Genomic DNA, 23,023 nt, shown 5'->3' with positions numbered 1-23,023 from the left:
ATATTAGCGGATAAATATATATATGTGTATATCTTACAAAAAGCCAATTATGTTAAAAGGTAAAGAAATATTACATAATTTGTATACTAAATACTGTATAAATATTGGTTTGCTTTGTCACTACTTATCTCAAACATAATCTATGCATATGGTTAATACTGTCATTTTCTTACAACTTCTTGAAACTTCATTTTAGTTACATTTAGTTACACATTAAAAACTGCATTTTAAGCCATTTTTCAACAGAAATAAGTTAATATCCAATTATATAATTAACAGAAATCTCACTCATTCCAACATAACTGTTCAACAAAAGAGAGTGGATTATTTAAGAGAGGAACAAGAAAGGGCAGCATTGGCATTTCTTAATGAGCAGCAACAACATTTGAGGAGGGAGTTTGCTGATTATCTAACTAACATCGCCCTCTTGTGGAGACTGTTGGTCCCTGCATTCAATTTGGTTTTTAATCTTATTTAGTAAAATTCTTAAAGAGAGGAAACAGAATTTTCTCTGATGGCAAAATATGATTTCTTCTAAGTTTCCAAGTTGGGTTCTGTTAAACGTTTCAAATAATTTTGATCAACAGATTTAAAAATTTCCTTCGATATTTGCTGTGTATCCAACATTTTTACTGGACTATGACTGCATATTGCACTTCTGCAGAAAACAATATTCAATTTTAAAAGCAGCATTCACACTTCAAACTGTTTGAGTGTGTGATACAAAGAGAAACCTCTTTTAAAAAAGTTTCCTATGAAAAACTGATTGTTCAAAAACCAGATGCATCCTGGGTACCAGCAAAAGTACAGCTTTGTTTGTTTTCTTTCTGCAGACCCTGAGATTGTGAGCAACTTGAGTCCTGAGGGGTTTTGTTTCTCTGCGCTAACTTTGACATGTCACATGTTTATCGATGTGGAGCAAAAGCAACAAAGAACAACAGAGAATATTAATAAAAAGCTCGACAAGCTGATGAATCCTGGAACCTCTCGAGATAATTGTGCAAAGAATCTTTCTTAAAATGAAGAATATTAAAATCATCTGACTTGAGTCAGAAGCTTATTCAGAACCGCTGTAATACTGACCACTACAGGAGATCTTTCCTACACACAACCATAAACATCCACATCATATCTTTGAAGAAATCTGGATGAGCTACAACATTTAATTTTCCTTCTTGACTCAATAAGCTGTTTCTAGAATTGAATAATATTGTAATTTTGATTAAATACTTTTAAAACTTTTTTTTTTTTTATAAATTGCTATATTTCTGAAATGGTACAACTGTAGTAAAATGGCTATTATAAATAATAATGTGACACAGAAATGGGTCAGATTAATTGATCATTGAGAAAAAGATCAACTTTTTCTTAAAACACGATCAAATTCAACTTCACTTTTATGTCAGGGGTATCACTACTGATTTTCTAGACAATTAAATGTTATGAGTTTAATCCTTTTTAGTTTACTTTATAGTAGAAATACAAAATATCACATTAATGACAGATTTTCAGATTTTCCAGTCAAAAATATGTACATTTACATACAGAAGGTTAGCATTATACCGCTTTCAGGTTGTAGAAAGCTTGAATCATGTTTTAAAAATAAAATTTTACAACAACTGTTTGGAGTTAAATAAAAATGGATTCTGCAGAAACTCATCAAACATCGTTATTGTTGTGCAGAAAGCAGCACTTAGCATGAACAAAATTAGCCGCTAGTGCTAACTAACCACAGTAACTCATTGTTTCAGAAAACCCTGGTTTCTCTGGGATGAGGCGTGCAAACGCAGCAGAAAATGTGTATTTCACAGACTCTCCGCGTCAACAAGATCGGGGTTTTTATTACGTGCTCATGAATCAAGACATTGTTCTCTGACAGGATGTGGTTTCTAAAACAGAAGATAAATGTTCAGACACTGCAGAGCTCGTCTTAGTTACTGTTTTTGTCTAAACAGAAAGAAAAACATACCAAAAATCCCTTTTTTATTATTTTTATTACAATGAACTTAAGTAGTCCTAGAGAGGACAAGAAATAATTTATTATTGACAAAATAAATTAATTATTTTCTTTTTCATATATTTTAACAATAACATTCTGTGCATGGAAGAATAAATTATAACATAAAGACCGTGCTGTTATCAAAATAATAAAAATGTACAAAATGTGTATTTGGGCATTTAAAATATATAAAATGCAGAAATGTTCTTTAAAATGAGAAAACCTGTGCAAATAAGGCACATGCAAGGATGTCAACACAATCTGTGTGTAAATAATCATTGAAAAACTTTTCACTTGGTGAATTGATTCACAGCTGCACAGTGGTGCAGCTGGTAGAACTGTTGCAGCAAGAAGGTTCTGGGTTCGATTCCCGGCGCTGGTCTGTCTGCATGGAGTTTGCATGTTCTCCCTGTGCATGCGTGGGTTTTCTCCGGGTACTCCGGTTTCCTCCCACAGTCCAAAAACATGACTGTCAGGTTAATTGGCCTCTCCGAATTGCCCCTAGGTATGAGTGTGTGTGTGCATGGTTGTGTGTCCTGTGTGTCTCTGTGTTGCCCTGCGACAGACTGGCGACCTGTCCAGGGTGACCCCGCCTCTCGCCCGGAATGTTAGCTGGAGAGGCACCAGCACCTCTCCCGACCCCACTGAGGGACAAGGGTGTAAAGAAAATGGATGGATGGATGGAATTGATTCACCAAAATAAATGAAATTTTTTATAATATTCTAATTTATTTAATGGGTCTCATATCATTTAATTACCTAATTATTGATCTGTTGCACTTTTGAACATTTTCTGCCAATATCTGTTTTTCCAGTTGGTTAATTAAACATTTTCTAAATAACCGAATTCATTAAAGTCGTTTATGTTTATGCCTTTTATGTTTGTCACAGTTAAATTTTTGTCTCAATACAGACACGACTAAAACACAGGGACCTAAAAACACAAACGTCACACTTTAATGTAAGATTATAATTTAGGTTGACATGCTCTGAAGCCATGAAAGGCAATGACCACAGTGACCTGATTACCAAAGCAACAATGTAAATTGTTGGCACAAATTGGCACAAATTTTAGGGGTTTTAAGGTATAGTTTGACAAAAAAATTAAATCTATTACTATGTTGTTAATTAAATGCAAGATTAAGAGATTAAAAGTTTATCTATAGTTGGACAGAAAGTGATTTTCAAAAGGAAACAAACTAACCGGTGCATCTCTAGTCTGATAGAGATGCACCGATCCACTTTTTTCACTTCTGAAAACGATGCAGATTTCTGAGGTTAAAAAAATTGGCCCCTAACGATCTCATACACAAAAACAGTCCTGTATTGAGTTAAATTTGTTTTCTTGGTTGTTTTTTTAAATACAGACATAAATGTACTGAATTACACATTTATTTGGTAACTCTGCACATATAAATACAAATAACTTCACAAACGTCTGTTCAGTCAGTGCAACTGAGGTATAGCAGCCAATGTAAAATAATAAAGAAACTGACAAAAATAAGTTGACTGAGACAACCTAGAAATTCAAAATAAATAAACAATGACGTCACTCAGAGCACAAAGCATAGAATTAGACTAAACAGATATCCCCCTATGGATTGGGCACATTGTCACTGGTGTAGAATTTTTGTTCAAAAAAACTGATACAGATATAAATATCGGATCGGTTCATCTCTGGTGCAGAGCAGAGGAGGACACTGGTTGATTTTTAGACCTTTGTTGAGGTAGATGAGATTCGGCTTCATCTGTAAGTATCAGACGATCACCAATCTCCCAAAATTAAGGAATTCTGCGCTGATAAATCGGTGTAAATCTACGAGTAAATACTGAATTTACACACGTGTTGGACCAGCTGCAGATATTTCTACCTGCTTTCAGGGCAGCCAGGCTGCAGGAGACCAAACTGTTTTTACATGCAGGCTTTCATGAGCGTCGCCTCGGGGGCCAGCGGCGGACAACAGGATCCAGATGTGACCATAACGGTTCTGTTTCACAACCGTCCTGTGACATACCGATACACAAACACGAGCGCGCACACAGGGGGTGTGGCGTCACGTGGCCCACGTAAAGTTAAAACCCGACGCACAGAAGAGGCTCAGAGACAGAGAAACCAGCATCAGATCATCAAAACCTGCAGAGACGATGGACGCTGCTTACAAGAGAGTGAACGGAGACTACAGCCCGGAGGAAGAGACAGGAGAGCCGGGCACCGGGGTAAAAATATGAATTATCACTTTTCTCTTACTCCAAACAAACTAATCCACCTATTTCATACATGCTTAAATGATTATTAAATGATTTTACAGCCAAATTTTGCTGCTTATCAATGAAAAATTCTGGTGAGAGCAAAAAACAACAGCTGGTTTTGCCTTTATGTGCCGTGAATAGACAGTAAAACAGCTGATGTGAGTGAAAAACAAAACCCTCTCTAATGCACAGATCTACTGTCAGGAACTTTCAGCAGGTGAAATTTTGCTCTATAAACATGCAACTTTTTATCAAATTTTCTATTCAAATTGCAGGAGCTGCTTTAGCAAAAATCAGCTTTTAAAAATGCCAAAAAAAATTCCAGCTTTTTCTCAGTTCTGCTCTGCAGAAGGAAAAGTTCTGTGCATTTCCCGGGACCGGTTGGGTCATGGAAACGCAGGAATGCTTCCATGCACCCTTTAACTCCAGAGGTCAAAAGGTGCAAAGTCTGCTTCAGGGTCGTCTCCTGAATCTCATGGCTCAGAATGAGATCTCACGCTTGATCCGTCAGCAGAAAATAACAGAAACTGAGCTATGAGTTCCAGTAAATATAAATATTTGATTATTTTCTCCAGAAAAGAAGGAACTCTTATCTGGAGGAAGACACCAGCAGGAAGTCGGAGGTGATCACCTGCATCTTCTCCCTTAAGGAGGAGGTTGGAGCTCTGGCCAAGGCCCTGCGGCTCTTTGAGGTAAAAACTTAATATGAATCCTAATGTTTATCTGACTCAGGATACATGGACATTTGTTTTATTTGCTTAAAGGAGTAGTTCAAGAATTTACTTTTTGCTCCAGGGAGCAAAATATTTTTAAACGCCACCGGTTTTTTCGTTACGCAACCTTGATGACGCATCGTAGCTTCATTGAGTTAAAGATTAACATGAAACAAAACACGCGTGTAGAAACGGCATTTCAGCATCTAAAACTTAAATTGAAATGTTTTCCTTCATTTTAGCACAGTTTGGGTAAAAATAAGCACAGTTAAGGTGTTTTTATTGTTGGTTTTGTATCTCATTTTAAAAAATTTAAAGACCCAGTTTGATTTTGTTTGGATGTCAGTCGTGTGTAAACAGCAAGAAGCTCTTTGGTCCGCTGACGTTTCGCCTGCAGGTTATCTCTTTTTTATTAAAGCGAACACGGCAGGAAACGTTCCCGTCTCTGGGGCTCAGCCCGAAACTTCAGGAGTTAAAATAATATAAAACAAACGCTCACTGTCAGTGAGTTAGAAAACAAGCACTTACATTCTAATTTAACTGCTGTTATAAAGTCTAACAGCAGTTGAATTCTTAAAACAATAAGCCTACATTTCCCACAATGCAATTCTGTCTTATGCTTAAATTACATCTTTCAAACTTTACAGCTGAGAAAAGATTTCACTGAACTCGAGTTTTAAATATCTAGTCGTCAACTTGTTGTAGAAGTGAAAAAATATAAAAATAGTCAATGAAAACAGTCCCACAGCATGATGCTGCCACCACCATGCTCTACACAGTTCCATCTAGGCTTTAAATAATAAACTGCTACAGTATAATTCAAATTTAAACCACAACAACATATTTTAAGCGTTTACCAAAAATAAATATGGCTGACATCCAGTGCCAGGCAAAACAGCCCCAAAGCATGATGCTGCCACCACCATGCTCGACTGTAGCTTCAATGTTATTAAGTTTGAAAGCCCCACTTTGACTAAACAGCTCAATTTATGTCCAATTAAAACATTAAAAGTTTCCCTAAAAAACTGAACGAAGCTCCAAAGTCAAAGTCATCTATGTTTAAAATCCAAGTGCATGGTGGGAAATTAATCAGCTTCAATTAACTCCACCAATTCTGGGTCAGAGATGCCAGAAACTTGTTAACAGAAACAAAAAGTGTGGATGACATTCAACCAAATGTTAGTATATACATTTAAAATGAGACATTTCCGTTCTCTGTGTAAATCTCTGAAATTAAATCTAGCAGTGGTTTTAGGATTGCCAAAATTAAAAAGAGATTAATTTGCTTTATTATCTTTAAAATCTTTTTTTTTTGTATTTAGTAATTTCCCAATTTCAGAAGAATCTGTTCAAATAATCATCCACAAGTATCTGAATGTTCAACTCTTCTCAAGGAGTTCATTTCTGACAGGCTAGCAACAAGTTTGCAAAGACAGCCATAATAATTAAGGATATGGAATAAATACACAAATTGCTTTCCATAAGCTGCCACTCTTTCATTTGCTGCTGCACTACTCTAGAGATTGTAGCGCAGCTTCAAAGAGTCACTAGACCATTAGGGGATTAGAGCCACTGAAAGAAAAAAGTTTTTTCTCAATTCTGACTTTTGATCTAAGAAATGTAAAGCTTTTTGTATTATTTAGAGTCAAAATTCTGAGATTAAAGTCCGGTTTTCTTCTTCTAGATGAGAGATATTTAATCGTTTTAAACAATAATTGTTATCTTAAACTCACAGGATGCAACAGGATACAGATTAATCTCCTGGTTAATGTAATCAATCAGTTGTTTTGCTTTCCACCTTGTTTTCGCTCTAGAGATGTTTTTATGACAATATGACTAATTCTGGGATACAATAAATATTTGCAGTGAAAACGATCGATTGATTCTCGAGTACGTGACAGTATGACTGCCTGAGTAAACAATGATTGGCAGAAAAGCAGCGTACCCTTAAAGTCCATGTTTTTCTCTTTGTGAAAGCAAAAACATTAATGATTAAATTGTAATAAATAATGTTTTGGATTGAGAGGAACTTGTGAGGTTTTTATGAGTGAACATTTTGGCTCTAATCAATGCCAAGTTTGAGTAAAAATGTTCCCGTCAACAAGCAGCTGTAAGGTTTTTGGTGAACCTATGAGCTGCTGCTATGCTGTTCCTCCCCCTGCTCCACGCTCAGTCCAAACCGTGAAGACAGAACCGACTCCCTGCTGCTCAGATACCAACTGATTCCACCCCAACGTTAACGCCAACAAGAGGAAACAAGGTTTCACGTGTCTGATCTTCATTCAAAACCTGAAAAAATTAAAACTTCCCGACTCCTAACCCGCCAGGAACTCAAGCTGCGTGGTTCACTTGTGACGCAGAGTCATGCCAGAGGCAGACCTTGACCTTGACCTTTCAGGTTGATGCAACACTATTGTTGCTGTCAGCAGGATTCAGGAAGGAGCGACGGCTTGTAATGAGAAATCAGACAAAGTGACAACAGCATCCTGATGATTTTCACTCAGAAATATCAGATTGAGCTCGGTTTTTATTTTTTATACAAAGGTAGAAAAGGTAAGCAGCGGGATATTCAAACAGAATGAAGTGGGATAAAATGAGATTTTATTTTTAATTTCATCAATTCTCAGATTAAAACGAACATTTCACATGTTGACATAAACACAAGTTTTGAATAAAAATGAGTAGTTTTCTTGTATTGTCTACCTAATCTCTCAAAAGTTAATTTTGACTTATATTTTTCCTGTTTTGTAAGAACTTCTCAAAAATAAGATAATCCTTGAAAAAAACAGAAATTAATTAAATTTAAGCAACTAAGATGTACAAATACATCTTAAACACAAAACAGGCAATGTGTATACATAAAAAAATAAATAACAAAAAATACTTTATTAATCCCTAAGGGAAATTAAAAAAATGAATATATATTATAATAAACACATGATATATATTTAAATATATATTATACATTTAATAGAATATATAATACCTATATGATATGTATCATATAGGTATTATATGATATATATCATATAATACTTTTATTATATAAGCATATTGAGTAAGTAAGAGTGCTGTATCATTACAAAGCAATATAAATTAAATATATATTTCTTTGTAATGATACAGTACTCCACTTACTCAATATGCTTCATTATACCTGGACTGAATATGATATTTTATTGTTTTATAAAGTAAAAACTGATCTCGTCTCTTTTGTTTCTTTAGAAGTCCTGATTTTGTTAATTTTTAAAAAAAAATCTCTGCTCATCTCAAATTATGAATGTGATCTCTTAACAAATCATTTTTGTAAATGTTAATATAAGAGTCTTATAAATCTTGAAATGTAATTAATTTTAAGCTGAAATACAACTGACTAGTTAGATAATTCGAACTGCTCTTTGCTGCAAAGTAAAAATGAATAATCATCTCAATTTTGATCTATTTTTTAAAGAATGCTACAGAAACAAAAATGCAAGGCCCCACACTTAAAAGTGAAATAGGAACCAGATGGGGGTAAATTAGTTGCCCGCTCCCACTCACGCCTCTTCTTTTAAGCCTATAGTAGAAAGAGAACAACATACTCCCTCTTCCTCCCCCCAAATGTTGCGTAAACAAAAAGCACACACAAACAAAGACTTGGCACACGTGCTAGGTGTCTTCCATGTTGAATAAAACACTTAGGAAAGCCAACAAGAAACGTCTGGAAAACTTGTGGTTTTGGAGTTTTGCTGCAGAAAGCAGAAATGCCTCCATGAAGTGGGTTTGTGAATGCACTCTTTACGCAAGTCTAGTTCGGCTGAGTTAGTTTGCAGACAAAGTTCAAGGCTGGGAACAGCAGGTCATGGAGGCCTCCATGCTGATAAGCCCACGACTACAGTTATCACACAACGCCCTCTAGTGGTGAAAGAAAGGAGGTGCGCTGAAACAGATGCTTACTTACCTTTTCATTTGTGTAGGATAATGGCATCAATCTGACACACATCGAGTCCCGTCCTTCGCGGATGAACAAAGAAGAGTACGAGTTCTTCATCAGTGTGGAGCCCAGCTGCTCTCAGGCCCTGGATGAGGTTATCGACTGCCTGCGCACGCAGATCAGCGGCCATGTGCACGAGCTGTCACGCAACAAGCAAAAGGACACAGGTTAGTATGAGAACACAACATTAACTAACTCATAATTAAGTGCTTGTGTGGAGAGGTAAAAATGTATAAGCAACTGAGAGTCTAAGAAATGATGCTTCAATTTCTCTCAGAAAAAATAGGAAGTTAAATACCTGCAAAACTAAAAATTTAAAATCCAACTTATATTTAATTCTAAATTCTATAGGCAAAACAGCCTTATTCCCAACAAAATAAGGCTAAGGATGACCAGCTAATTACTTATTAGTTTTCATCTGATACTGATGCTAAAACAAGACTTATTTGAAACTATTTACTCAACATCTACAAAACTTAAGTCAAATACTATTTTATTATTTTTCTGAATTTATTTAGCTGTGTTTATTGATTCATTACATTACAAACTTGTCCTAAACAGTGTCATTACTCATCAATTTGAGAAACCTTTTCATTTTAATTGATTTTAATTGTTCAACATCTTTAGTGTTTAAATAAACAAAGTGCAGTGAAACAAATGCAACAACAATGCAATAGTAGGACTGAGAAAATCTAACTTGCAGCTTTTGGTGAAAAGTTAAAAAGAAAACTTACTTAAAATGTATTTACCTTATTAATAACTGTATAAAGCCTGATAATAAAGATTAGATTTGCTTTGTAACAATAAATATATTTAACAAAAAACTTTAATAGACCTTTGGGGAAAGGTGTTAATGTTAAGATGTGACATTTTGCTGAACATGTTCAGCAATTTGAAAATTTCATATGAAAGATAAATACACAAGAAAACCAGAAAAACAAGAAAATGTTGTTCCACCCCTAATATTCAAGAAGCGTAGCGCTCTCACCCTAAACTCCAGTCCTCCAGGGCCAGGTGAACACGGCGCCGTGAAACTTTTAGGTGTCTCTGCTTCAGCACACCTGGCTCCAAGATTAGCTAATTAGCTCAGCTCTGTAACGCGGCTTCACTGCATGCTAGTGGGGCAGCTAGCTTAGCTTAGCAACAGAAAACTTTTTCTAAACAAAGTCAGATACCGGAACAGTATTCAACATAACACAACTTCTTTAATTAATTAAATTATATTATTGACTTTAGTTTAGCTCGAAAGCTGCTAAAACAACATTGAAATTAATTCAACATAATAGTTGTTACGTATGCTAACAGCTAACAGTTAGCTAGCAGTTAGAACACGATGAATGAAGTGAAAAATGCGAATGTTGCTGCTTTGCTATGCATTCAAACAATGCTAGGCTTTAAAAAAATATTTAGTTAACGTTATGAAGCATATTTTGGCCAGGTGTTAAGAAACGTTTTAACTTATTCTTGGGAAATGCTCCAGAAAAACACTTTGTGGCTACTTTTTTGTTTTAATTATTATTATTATTATTTATTTTTTTTTTTTTTCAAAGAAAGTAAACACTAATCCTTTGTTTCTTTTGGTCTAAATCACATGTGTCAAACCCGAGGCCTGTGAGCTTAAATATTATGTTATCAATCAAATCAATGCAGTTTTTATCTGTTTACTGCCAGATTTTATCAATCAGTCTCTCCAGTTTCTTCAGAATTACAGTGGCAATTCACACAAAATCAACAAAGCTCTGTGCTTTTTTGCGCTAATACATAATTGGGAGTTTATTGCAGATTTTTCTCAAAAATTGTTGATGTCAGATTGCAGTCCATGATCTATACAGCGAGTAATAAATAGTTGCATTTACAGTCATAAATAAGCACAAATATTGCAAATGTTTCCAAATTAGTACCAGAAACACAAAATCGTGGAGGGACTGAAAAGATGTTCAGTAATATTATTCAATTTTAAGAATCGATTGATATAAAAGTTTGTGAACAGGTTTCATCAATACATTCAGGCACAAACAAAAATAGATAAATAAAATGTTGAGTCTTATCCTGACCATGAATGTTTGGGTGAAATTTAAATACTGCCATCTTCAGATCCATGGTTGAAATAAATTTTATGAAGCTGCCATTATTACCACTGAAGTGTCTCATTTATTAACCAAAGACAGACATGGTAGTAGACAGTGAGTGTCGCCAGTAAGACTCATGTCCCCTCTCCTCCACCCAGACTTCTTTATTAGTTGTTTCCAGAAACACATTAGTTTAGCTACTGAGGACCAACAGGCCTGGCGCAGACAGAGGAGCTCTGTGTTTCTCACAGGGAGACAGAACATGCCAAGGTCATGGCAGGCTGAGACAGACAGGCCCACCAAGAATCCATGTAGACACCAAGGTCAACTGGTCAGGGTCAAGTTGGACGCAGGGAATTTACAGCCTGTTTTGGAGACAGGCTGTTTACAGGCGAGCCTGATCTGGGGTCTGTTGTCCTTATGGGGCCCGAGGCTGGACCACACTGCTTAAATGTAGATTTATCACTGGACCATTGTGTTTTCTGTGCGCCGTAAATCTGAATGAACGAGCAAAAGTCATGTACTTAAATACTGCATTATAGACCAACCACAAGAAATAATAATCAATTTATAACACTGTAGAGGTAGAAAATAGGAGCTTTTGACAGCTTTGCATATTTTATTAATTTAAAAAAATAAATAATATGGAATTATTCTTACTTAATATTTATTCCAAGTAGCTATAAATCCCTTTCTGTGAAAAAATAGGACACCATATGAAATCTTTAGTCCTTTAATAACAATTATAACAATACTAAAAATGTCAAATAATATTAAATAATAAAAAAATGCTTTAAAAAAAAAATTTGGTGCTTAATAAATTAGGAAAATCTCACATTTATTCCCAATCTGGCTGCCCAGTGTAGGACTGAAACGATTAATCGGATAAATTGTGATTAATTGATTATTAGAGTAAGCATCAATTAATTTAGTAATTGATTAATCATTAACTGGTGTATATAAACTTAGAAAAAAGTAATTATTGAGCGCTGTAATTAAACTAAACAAAATACAATTACATTTTGCATTGAAGATAAAAACATGTTTGTAAATATTTTTTTAGACAAAATTCTCCAACGGTTTAGTTTTAGCTTCACACAACTGAATTCACTAATGGAATGTTATGTTATTTAATTTAAAAAGGGATTAAATTATTGTATTTATTCTGTAATATTGTATATAAAAAACTCAAATAGCTAAATGTAAAATCTGTAAATTTGTCCATTTTTTATGCAATTAATCATTGAAATAATCAGTTACTGGAATAATAATCGGTTGCTGCTCTTGTCCAATGAAGATCAACCCAAAAGTAAATATCTGATGCAAAATAAAGTGTTCAAACCCCATAAAATGTCAATAAAAACATGTAATAAATGTCTTTATCCTTCAGTGCCATGGTTCCCGAAGGACATCCAGGACTTGGACCGCTTTGCCAACCAGATCCTCAGCTACGGTTCGGAGCTGGATGCTGATCACCCGGTGAGTTCTGACTCATCCATCATCTTCTGTTTCTCCACATCCTGCGTCTTCCCTGCATGTTTTCATAAAGACACGCACGTCCACGCCCACGCGGCTCATAAAAAGCCAGGCCGCGAGGATGACAGGGCGCACTCCAGCGTCCATTGTAATGGAAAGCACACAGACTCACAAATTGATGTCATTGCTTTAATTGAGCCCCTGTAATTATAGATAATTGCTCCCTTTTGCCAGTGTCATTAAAGCAAAATGGATTTGCTGTGAACTGAAAGACACTCCTCAAAGGTTTCATTTGAATATGTAGATGGAGGCTCTTGTTGGAGACGGTGTGCATAATGCTGTCAAAGGCCACAGAGGGTTTAGCGGAGGATTTCCACTCTTTGATTTATCACTTCTAACATGGATTTCCCTTTATGCGTCCAGGGCTTCAAAGATCCGGTGTACAGAGCCCGCAGGAAGGAGTTCGCTGACATCGCCTACAACTACAGACAGTAACTACTCTCTTTAAAAAGTAGATTTTTGGTTGTTAGGGTGTGAAATGTTAGCATATGCTGCAAAACCACAAATCCTATCAAGTAATTTTGGGCTAGTTCAAGTGTAAATGTCTTAAAGGTAATTCACAAGTAAGTTTTCAGCAAGATGCAGGAGCTTTATTTAACTCAATAATTCCTTAAAATTGATAAAACCCTCAATGACAGACTTTTTCACTTAAAACATTTTCTGCATGTTGAAACCAGTACTTTTTCATCAATATTAAGGATTTACTCACTTAAAACAAGTTCTAAAATCTCTTATTTCAAGTATACTAAGATATTGTCACTAGCAACTACACCAAAATTACTTTTGTGTTTTTAGAGTGTAGTTTACGTTAGTTTTTTTTGCCTTAAAACTTTGAATAATTTATTCTCTTTCTTTTTAATCTATGGTCAATTGAATATTAAGAACAAGATTTTTACAGCATCATGCAAAAGTATTTCCTTAAATCCCTTATATCCCTTAAGATTTTCCACAGTTTACGTCAGGTTTCAACCACAAACTTTTGTAGATTTTATTGTGAATTTATGTGGGAGAATCTTCAGCCACAAAACAAAACAAACATACTGAGTAGCTACATAGTGCTCAGTATGTAGCTGAGTAGTATGTATCTACATACTACTCAGTATGTAGCTACATACTACTCAGCAGTGTTGTAGTACTCGAAATCGGTCTTGGTCTCGAGACCATTCTTTGATGGTCTCGGTCTCGTCTCGGACTCGACCGCATTTGGTCTCGGTCTTGTCTCAGTCTCGGGTGCTGAGGACTCAGCATTTTATTTCAAGACCAGTCGAGACCGCAACTGTGAAAATATCACTAAGCGTACAGCATACTGTCCAGTTTATTTGTTAACATCTTTGTTTTCAGTGGATGCAAAACACACCGATTAAAATCCAAGCAATTACGTGTTTCTGTTACTCCCCCCTCCCCACCTTTCACTCGCACGCGGCTCTGAGACATGCGCAGTGGTTTCCTCTGAGCGGCAGAAGATGTCTGTCTAATCGTCAGTAATAGAATAAAGCTGCATAAATCATAAGAAATCCGATGGCTACAGCTAACTCAGCAGCGCTTCACTTTCACAGACGGTGGGGACAACGTCTAACGTTTTTCGTCACTTAGAAAAGAAGCTCAAAAAAAGGTTGACGTGATGTTAGCAAAGCTAGCTGTATAGAGACACCTAAGCATTTGCGCTGAAAAAAAGTCACTCACTGCGCTGAATTATTGTGCGGAGGTGTTGACTGGCTTGTCGCATATATGGGACAACACTGTGACCAAAAGTCTGCAATATAGTGATGTGACATTCAGGAACAGTCCGATTTTTCTGAATGGCTCTTTACTTAGAAGATAAGACTTGCGTGTCACTGAGAGCCGTTCTATCAGATTACCGTACGCTGTCAGAATAGCATACATGCAGTGAGTACCGAAGTCCGACAGTCAGAGGAGTTGTCAGTTCAACATACGCAACAAGTTATGACAAAAATAAGTCATTAAATTGTTTTCAATGATAACTATATAGATATACGTTGTCGTGGTTTCAAAGTGTATTTAAAGCAGTGGTTCCCAAACTTTTTCTCCTGGGCCCCCCAGTGGTTTCCAAACTATTTCTATGGCTTACAAATAGCTGTCTGGTTGAACGACGTGTGTGGGGGTGGATTCTTAGAGACTCCCTGTTCTACTCAGCCCCGGCTCCAGATGAACATGGGGGGGAATCAACTTTTTTGGGGGCAAAATGAATCGGAGCTGTACATAGACAACAACACCAGTAGCCTACAGGCTACTTGTTAAGTTTAAGGTGCTGTATTGATATTAGCTAGTCATCTTTTAGCTAGCATTACCTGCATCCAACAGCTTTACTTATCTCAGAACTGTGAAAAGTTCTTTGCGTTTTGCTGCCATGATTCTAACACACCTGCGTAGCTCCGCACAGCCGCAGCAGGTCTCCTTCACTGCCGCACAGGTCTAAACCCAGCGTGAGCGTTGTAGCGTGAGCGTTGTAGCGTGAGCGTTGTAGCGTGAGCGTTGTAGCGTGAGCGTTGCGTTTAAAGGTGGCTCGGAAAAAAAGGTTACGACATGTTAACAACGGATTAAACAGTTTTAACTGCTGATAAAAGTCACAGAGGACACAGATATGGAAACTGCGGAAGCTCCTACTGTATCAAACTGACAGAGGAATAACAGAGAGTTGGCCATTATAAGGTAAAAACCCAGCGCATACAGCATTCCTGTTTTGTTTTGTTTTTTTTCATCCAGACGGCTTCCCTTGTCTCCCCCTGCAATGGCATGGCGCCCCATCTAGTAGTATTCAACTACAACACACACCGTGTAAAACTCATTAACCTACTTAACCGCTAAGTCAGGATGCCATACAACTGTTAATAACAAAGTGCATGATGATCTACATCATGATTCTATGTTGCTGATTAAATAAAATCATATGGTAATGACGTGTCTGACAGATATAGCCGTGAGTTTGTGCTAAGCGCATACGCTGACAGCGTATGCTGACCTGACAGAATACCGTTCTTTGTTCTTGTAATACTCTGTGTACACTGCAATAGCTATCATTATTTTATTTAATTATGTACATAGATTTTTTTTAATTAACAAATAAATAAAACACAAGAACGAAAGAGCATGCAGATTGCTCTTTGATTGTTTTCGTTCAAAGTGGCAGCTGTAATGTCTGCCATGGTGTCAGACTGCCTGGCTTCATATAGCGGGAGAGAGGGAGAGAACAGTCATGGTGAGCGCCTTGTGGTTGGTTACTTCTTGCTTGTTGCCCCTTGGTCAGTGTTCATAGTTGGGCGTTATTTACCGTCAGGGCATTGCCTCAATTGCTATATTTAATGGTGCAGACAGTGGTGGTTTCTGACATGAGCAATATGGGCGCCCAGGGCTTTATGTTTTTAGGAATAGCACGAGACCGCCGCGGAGTGTAGCACAGAGATAGAAGCAATTATTGGTTAGATTTATTAAGTATTTAATATCTAGGTGTTTTTATGGGAAAATGAATCTTTCAGATCAATTTGAGAAGCAATTTTGATCATATTTCTCATTTTGTCGCGTCAGTTAGCGCGGGCCGCTGGTCTTGGTCTTGACTCGGTCTCGACTTCCCTCGGTCTTGGTCTTGTCGCTGTCTCGATACGCTCTGGTCTTGGTCTTGTTTTGGTCTCGGGTTAGGTGGTCTTGACCACAACATTGCTACTCAGCTGAGTACTACATACCGAGTAGTACTCAGCTACATACTACTCGGTATGTAGCTGAGTAGCTTTTTACTCAGCTACATACTGCAGCTGCGTAAAAATGAAATTCATGCATTATTTTTGTTCCACTTCATCATTATTCCCTGTTTTTGTTGGTCTACAACATAAAATTGCAATAAAATACATTACTGTATGCGTTTGTTGGGTTTTTCAAGACACTAAGTCAGGTTACTTTGCCAAGTATTCAGCAAATAACTCAGATCTCATTTGATGAAAAAATCCTTTAAACAAAGTGCTTTCTTTACGTATCTGACATGTTTACCTTCATTTGTCCCAGCGGCCAGGTCATCCCCAGGGTGGAGTACACGGAGGAGGAGAAGGTCACATGGGAGGTTGTGTTCAGGGAGCTCAAGGCTCTGTACCCGACTCACGCCTGCCGCGAACACAACCGGGTTTTCCCTCTGCTGGAGGAATACTGCGGCTACAAGCCGGACAACATCCCGCAGCTGGAGGACGTCTCCCGCTTCCTGCAGTGTGAGTTTCATCGAATGGAGCCAGACTTGACGTTTCCGACTTTTGGCCTAAAAAACAACAGGATTTAGATTAACTTCACCTGGTTCAACATTAGAAATATCACTAATGAGAGAATGAGATATGGGTAATGTGTCAGCATAACATCAAGTACCATTAAACATTTTCTTTAAAGTTTAGTCTTAAAGGGAATCATTAAAATTTAAGCTAATAGTATTATTTTAGTCTCAGACGTACAATATGATGAATCAGATATTTTATTACAAAGATAGTTTGATTTTAGCTATTTTTATAGTTGGTGACTAATAAATTCAGATTAGGGCTGGGTAATAATCACGATGGATAACATAAATAGATAATCTGATAGAATATCCACTGAACTCTGGTCCAGAACCACATGGCATTCTGGGAAATGTAGGGAGATAAAACGTTTCGCGGCTCCACCTCTCACAGCAGTATCAACTTTACTCACTCACTCTTTGGTTACCTAGCTTTTAAAATGTCATAAATGTTTTAAGAATAAGTATTTAAACTTTTATAAACTGGACCAGGTGTTTAATTTCTTGTTATTTTTTTATTATTATAGCAATAAAAGGGAATTTATTACAGAAATGATTGTTTTTAGAAACATAATTAGTAAAAATGTCTTTGTGACCCACTGAGTCATGAATTTCTAACATAACACACAACATGAAGCGCCTTATTTTGGAGATGGCTTGACCTAATGAAATGCCCCACTTCCTGTGTTTCGTCGTGTTGTGTTTCATGTCTGCTGCCCTCCCACAGCCTGTACTGGTTTTCGGCTCCGCCCAGTAGCCGGTCTGCTCTCATCTCGGGACTTTCTGGCCGGACTTGCCTTCCGAGTTTTCCATTCCACGCAGTACATCCGTCACGGCTCCGAGCCCACATACACCCCCGAGCCGTACGCATTCACACGTTTGTCGTTATATTAAATATGAATTTTACATTAATGATGTAAAACGAGGTAATTTTCTTTAACAGGGATGTTTGCCATGAACTCCTGGGACACGTTCCTCTGTTTGCTGACCCTCGTTTTGCCCAGTTTTCTCAGGTAATTATCCTCCTAAAGCAAAAGTCTTACATAATCTGCAACAAATTAATGTTTTAATTAAGTTTTTCTGCAGGAAAGTTAAGGATAACTTACGTTGTCTTATCTATTTTTATTACAGGAAATCGGTCTTGCTTCTCTTGGTGCCCCTGATGAATACATTGAGAAACTCGCTACTGTGAGTATATTATTTAGAAAAAATAACTATACAATAATAATACTGTTCAAGAAAGAGTCAAATTGTTAAAATTTTAGAATTGAGAGACCAACTCAAAAGCAAATAAATTGCTTCTCCACTCGAAATGGTTCCTAAAACTTTTCCCTAAAAAATTAAATAGAACCGACTACTTTATTTAAGTTTTACAAAAGTAAACTTTTTACACTAGCTTAGTTATTATATAAGGGAATGAATCACCAAATATATGTTTACAGCCTAGCTCTTAGCAACACCTAAAAAATAAATAAAACAGCAAAGTTTTATGTTTTTCTCTCCTTCTTTTGTTTTAAAACCAAAAAATAGAAATAAAACAATGGTTCTTTAAAGAGTAAATGATTCTAAAGTAGGGGTGCCCAAAGTGTGGCGCGTGGGCCATTTGTAGCCCTTGGACTGATTTTGTGCGGCCACCAACTGTAAATCAAGAATGATGCAAATAAATCCCATCTATCCATATGTTTAACATAAACTATTCATTTTTTTGTAACCAAACTTTTATAAGTAGAACCCAAATCAACTTTTATCTAATCAATTAAACTTTGTTAAACATAACAAGAGTTTTGAAAGAAATGACTAAAGTTCTGTTCTTTTAACCAAGAATAAATTTGTTCAGTCGAGCTCAAAAGAATGTGAAAACTAGTTTGATCTACGGTGAACAACATCCCTTTCCTACAAATATTTGCATGATTTTAGTTTTTACTTGTATTTTCTCGGCCCACAAGAACTTTTGGCCGACGGCACTAAAAGTTTTAGAGGAAGTAAAATTTAAGAAGAAGCGTAGAGATCAGATTTTACGTATTTTGTGTTTCCAGGTTTACTGGTTCACCGTCGAGTATGGCCTCTGCAAGCAAGGCTCCGACATCAAGGTGTACGGAGCCGGTCTGCTGTCGTCATTCGGAGAGCTGAAGGTAACAGGAAGCATTCAAACAAGATTACACAGTGTTTCTCAAAGTGGGGGTCGAGGGCAGCAAGGAGGCCACAAGGGGGAGACGATGGCGGCCCCCGAAAACTGAGCCACAATTAATGCAATTGTTTTTGTCATAAAAACTTTTTTTTTTTTTTTACAACAGAGCATCGGGTCAATTCTAAGAAAAGATAAATAACTTATGAGAAAAAAAGTTTTTTTTAAAAATTACAAGAATTAAATCATATTACATGTTTATGAGAATAAATTTGAATATGAGAATAAACTCGTAGCATAAGAATAAACTCACAATATTACGAGAAATAAAACATAAGAAAAAAAATCCTAAAATTACAAGGAAAAAAAAATATTTTACAAGAATAAAGTCGACATAAAACGAGTTATAATAATGAAAGAAAAGTTGTAATATTTTGACTTTATTCTCATACTATTTCATTCTCATGTTATTTCTGGTGCAACTTTATTCTAATAATACTTTTATTTTCTTAGCATTGTAGTTGTTTAGGTAATGATGACATAACTGAAATGCCATTTGCCGTACTCATCTTTCTGATTGGCTGCCAGTCAAACTCATCAAGCTAAATGGAGGCTAAACATTGGTGCAAAAACTGAAATCAAACTAAAATCAGAAGCTATGCGGTTAGCATCCACGCTAAACGGATGTTTCTTGTAGCGTTGTCTGTGGGTTAGCAAAGGGGCTAATGCTTATTTGGAGGCTTTAGTATGGAAAGTTTGTTCTGAAACATTCAGTTTGTTTCTCAGAGTGGGTCAGTGGTCCACTCAGGGTCAGTTCAATGTGTCAGTGGGGGAGCCCCCTGCTGGGCGGCTGTGCTTCAGTTCACTGGGTGAGCGAAGTGGAAAATCCAGGTCAGCTTCTTACATCATCAGCCAACAGCAGGAAGTGCACTCTGTCAAATCATGGTGCACTTCCTGCTTACTGTTGCTATGGAAACAATTGAGGAATGCTGTAAACATGTTGTTTTCGTTTTCAGTACTGCCTAACGGATAAGCCCCAGCTGAAACCCTTCGACCCAGAGAAGACCAGCCAGCAGAAATACCCGATTACCGAGTACCAGCCCGTTTACTTCGTTGCTGAGAGCTTTGAGGACGCCAAGGAGAAAGTGAGGTATGCGCTCCGATTTTAGGCTGTTCTCACCGTAAAAACACAAAATGTCACCAGGTATTTATCTACTTTCTAGTGCAAATACCGCAGAACACTAGAAATAAAACAAAACTAATCAACGAGCAAGAAATAGGATCTTATTTTAAGAAAATAATTATTTAATTTTCTTACATCTGCCACTGGAACTGGTACCTTTTATTAATATTTAAAAGTTATTTATTTAAAACAAGATTCTAAATCAAGGGCTCAGGGGCCATTTGTGTCCCTTGCAATGATTATTTGCGTCCAGTGTCTATAAATTATGAAAACCACAGCTTTATTTCAGCAGACTGTTGATGGTGAAATGCTTAAAATTAATAAAAGGATGTAGACAAATTAATGGAAAATGGAAAACTTGAGCAACAACACAAATTATTAATCTTATAATAACTACAAAAAATTTTTTTATTTTAATTTGAGTACAAAACCTTTACTCAACAGTAGAATTGGAGCAAATCAATTTATAAAACTATGATATAAAAAATAGAAAACGAGGAGCCTAGAATACCAATGAAATGATTTATAATATATTTCTGCACAAAAATCTAAATATTGTTTATTTAGTTTGTTGTTTCAATACAATCATTTTTCCGTTTTTCCTAAAAAATATCAAACTTTTATTTTGAACTTCACAGTTGCTAAAAGTTTGGACACCCTGTCCTATAAGTTAGTTTTAATATTTGCACAAGAAACAGAACTAAAAATACTTGGTAAGAATTTGAATATTAGATATTTCACCTTGTTGATGTGAAAGTCCAATACGAACTGGTGAATTAAAAGATAACGCATTTTTCTAAAAATAAAACGCTGCATTTGAACGCATCATCCCCTGAGTGGCTTTCCTTCTAATAACCTGCTCATGTTAGTGATTTGCATAAAACCCAGTGAAACATGTTGAAGTTTGACGTGACGGTTTGAAGGAGTGGATGTTGAGTCTGAGCTGCTTGTGAAAACAGGAAGTTCACCACCACCATCCCCAGGCCGTTCTCGGTGCGCTACAACCCCTACACCCAGAGCATCGAGGTCCTCAACAACACCCAGCAGCTCACCAACCTGGCCGACTGCGTCCACAGTAAGGCGCCGCTTCGCATTGCTCCAGCAGCGTCTGCTCTCAGGCTGCAGCAGGAATCAATAGACGGAATCTGTAATCAATCGCCTGAACAAACTACCGGTGGGGATTTCTGAGACTGGATGACTTTGGGGAATAACGTTTAAACAAATCCAGATTTTATTAGCATCAACTTTCCTGATTCAACCTCAACTAAGAATATAAAATATATATAATAGACTACATGAATGGATGGATGGATGGATGGATGGATAGAAGGAAGGAAGGAAGGAAGGAAGGAAGGAAGGAAGGAAGGAAGGAAGGAAGGAAGGAAGGAAGGAAGGAAGGAAGGAAGGAAGGAAGGAAGGAAGGAAGGAAGGAAGGAAGGAAGGAAGGAAGGAAGGAAGGAAGGAAGGAAGGAAGGAAGGAAGGAAGGAAGGAAGGAAGGAAGGAAGGAAGGAAGGGAAAGAAAGAAAGAAAGAAAGAAAGAAAGAAAGAAAGAAAGAAAGAAAGAAAGAAAGAAAGAAAGAAAGAAAGAAAGAAAGAAAGAAAAACAAAAAACATGAGATGAGAGGGAAGCAACAAGATGGAAGAAGGGAGGAAGAAACAGAGAAAGGAGGATGACAAGGGATGAGAACAAGGGAACAAGGTATGGAGGAAGGAATGAAAGAAGGAAGGAAGGACAGAATGAATGAAGGAAGGAGAAAAAGTAAGGAAGGAAAAACAGAAAACAAGCAATGAGATGGAGGCAACAAAATAGAAAGAAAGGAAGGAAAAAGGAATGACAGAAAAGATGGAACAATGAAGAAACGAGGGATGAGGGAATGAAGGAAGAACAGTTTCATAGAGGATAGAGAATAAAATCTGGACAAACATAAATATGTTAAGTTTGGTTTAGTTGATCAAATTTATTTAAATATTTCTTCCTAACTTCATGTTCTTAACAGTGAAGATAAAGAAAAGGTACAAACGTTATTATTATTATTATTATTATTATTATTATTATTATTCTGTACTTTAGATTCATTTCCAGCCTTTTTCAAAAGACTGAAAATAAATAAACATTATCAACATAACAGCCGCTCCTTAATTGAAACCTAAATTTAAGCTTTGATGGGCTGCGTCACACGCATATTAATGAGGCGACTGAAGGGGTTTATTTTTATCTCACTGCTTAGAAAGTCTTTTTAAAAACAACAAAAACACTTTGGTAGCACTTTATTTGACAGGATGCTGTCATAACCATGAATGTTTATGTGGTTATTTGGGAAATATTTACACTTTTAAAGCAAACTTTCATTAAACGTCCAGTAAAAGTGTCATTATTTACCGTTTAACATTCAGGCTCCTTCAAATAAAGTATTACCAACACTTCTGTTCATCTTTTTACTAATGAAACTTTCTCTCCGGTTTGATGTTTGATTTTCTTCAGGTGAGCTGGGGAAGTTGTGCGAAGCCCTGAAGAAACTGGAGTAGCTGCTGATCCAGGTCAAATAAAATGATTTCAGTTTCTGTTGTTTCGTCTCAGTTTAGCTAAACGACAAATATAGCATCCTGAATATTAGGGTAAAAAATATCTGAAATAAACTGCAGCATGCAACGTAAGCAGGACATTGTGTGTTATAGCTGCATGAATGTTACTGAAGTTATTTTTCAAAATGGACGTATTTGGTAGTCAGCATCTTTTAGTTAACTGTTGTTGAATATAAACTTCACCGGTAGCACTTTTCATTTCTCTGATTTGTTTCTACGCATTTTGTAGTGACGAGATTTTTCCTGTTTCCACGTTTTACGTCTGACAAATGATTTTTATGCATTAAAATGTAATAAAAATAAATGTTTTGTCTTTCATTATGT

At 36.6% G+C, this 23,023-nt stretch overlaps 2 protein-coding genes across 10 annotated transcripts in view; one reads left to right on the top strand and one right to left on the bottom strand.

Moving 5' to 3' along the window:
• LOC103459394 (uncharacterized) overlaps positions 1–8,999 on the bottom strand; it is an 81,445-nt gene extending 72,446 nt beyond the window's left edge. For 5 of the 8 annotated variants that reach the window (XM_081603876.1, XM_081603879.1, XM_081603881.1 and 2 more), the window contains exon 1: positions 8,903–8,994. Coding sequence is in view for 1 of the 8 variants with exons in the window: in XM_008400907.3 (XP_008399129.2) it covers positions 8,903–8,910 (8 nt within the window). In the remaining 7 variants the exon portion in view is untranslated. Of the gene's footprint in view, positions 1–8,902 lie in introns of all 8 variants that reach the window. The other 3 variants (XM_008400907.3, XM_081603877.1, XM_081603878.1) reach the window with 3 other exon arrangements.
• Positions 4,078–23,003, top strand: pah (phenylalanine hydroxylase). Of its 2 annotated transcripts, XM_008400911.3 has the most exons (13): positions 4,081–4,216; positions 4,825–4,941; positions 8,919–9,102; positions 12,395–12,483; positions 12,904–12,971; positions 16,555–16,751; positions 17,535–17,670; positions 17,751–17,820; positions 17,939–17,995; positions 18,844–18,939; positions 19,949–20,082; positions 21,075–21,190; positions 22,599–23,003. In XM_008400911.3, exons 1-13 carry the CDS (start codon positions 4,145–4,147, stop codon positions 22,640–22,642), a joined length of 1,380 nt encoding a protein of 459 aa, XP_008399133.2. In that variant the 5' UTR covers positions 4,081–4,144; the 3' UTR covers positions 22,643–23,003. The 2 variants fall into 2 exon arrangements, with proteins under 2 accessions (XP_081460009.1, XP_008399133.2); XM_081603883.1 differs by lacking the exon at positions 21,075–21,190 and having other exon boundaries at positions 4,078–4,216.
• The last annotated feature ends 20 nt before the right edge of the window (positions 23,004–23,023 follow it).

The sequence above is a fragment of the Poecilia reticulata genome, chromosome 23 (assembly GCF_904066995.2).
Source record: "Poecilia reticulata chromosome 23, P_reticulata-male-v2, whole genome shotgun sequence".
Taxonomy (NCBI): domain Eukaryota; kingdom Metazoa; phylum Chordata; class Actinopteri; order Cyprinodontiformes; family Poeciliidae; genus Poecilia; species Poecilia reticulata.
Note: the sequence above shows the minus strand (reverse complement) of the source record. Positions and strands in the feature narration are given on the sequence as shown.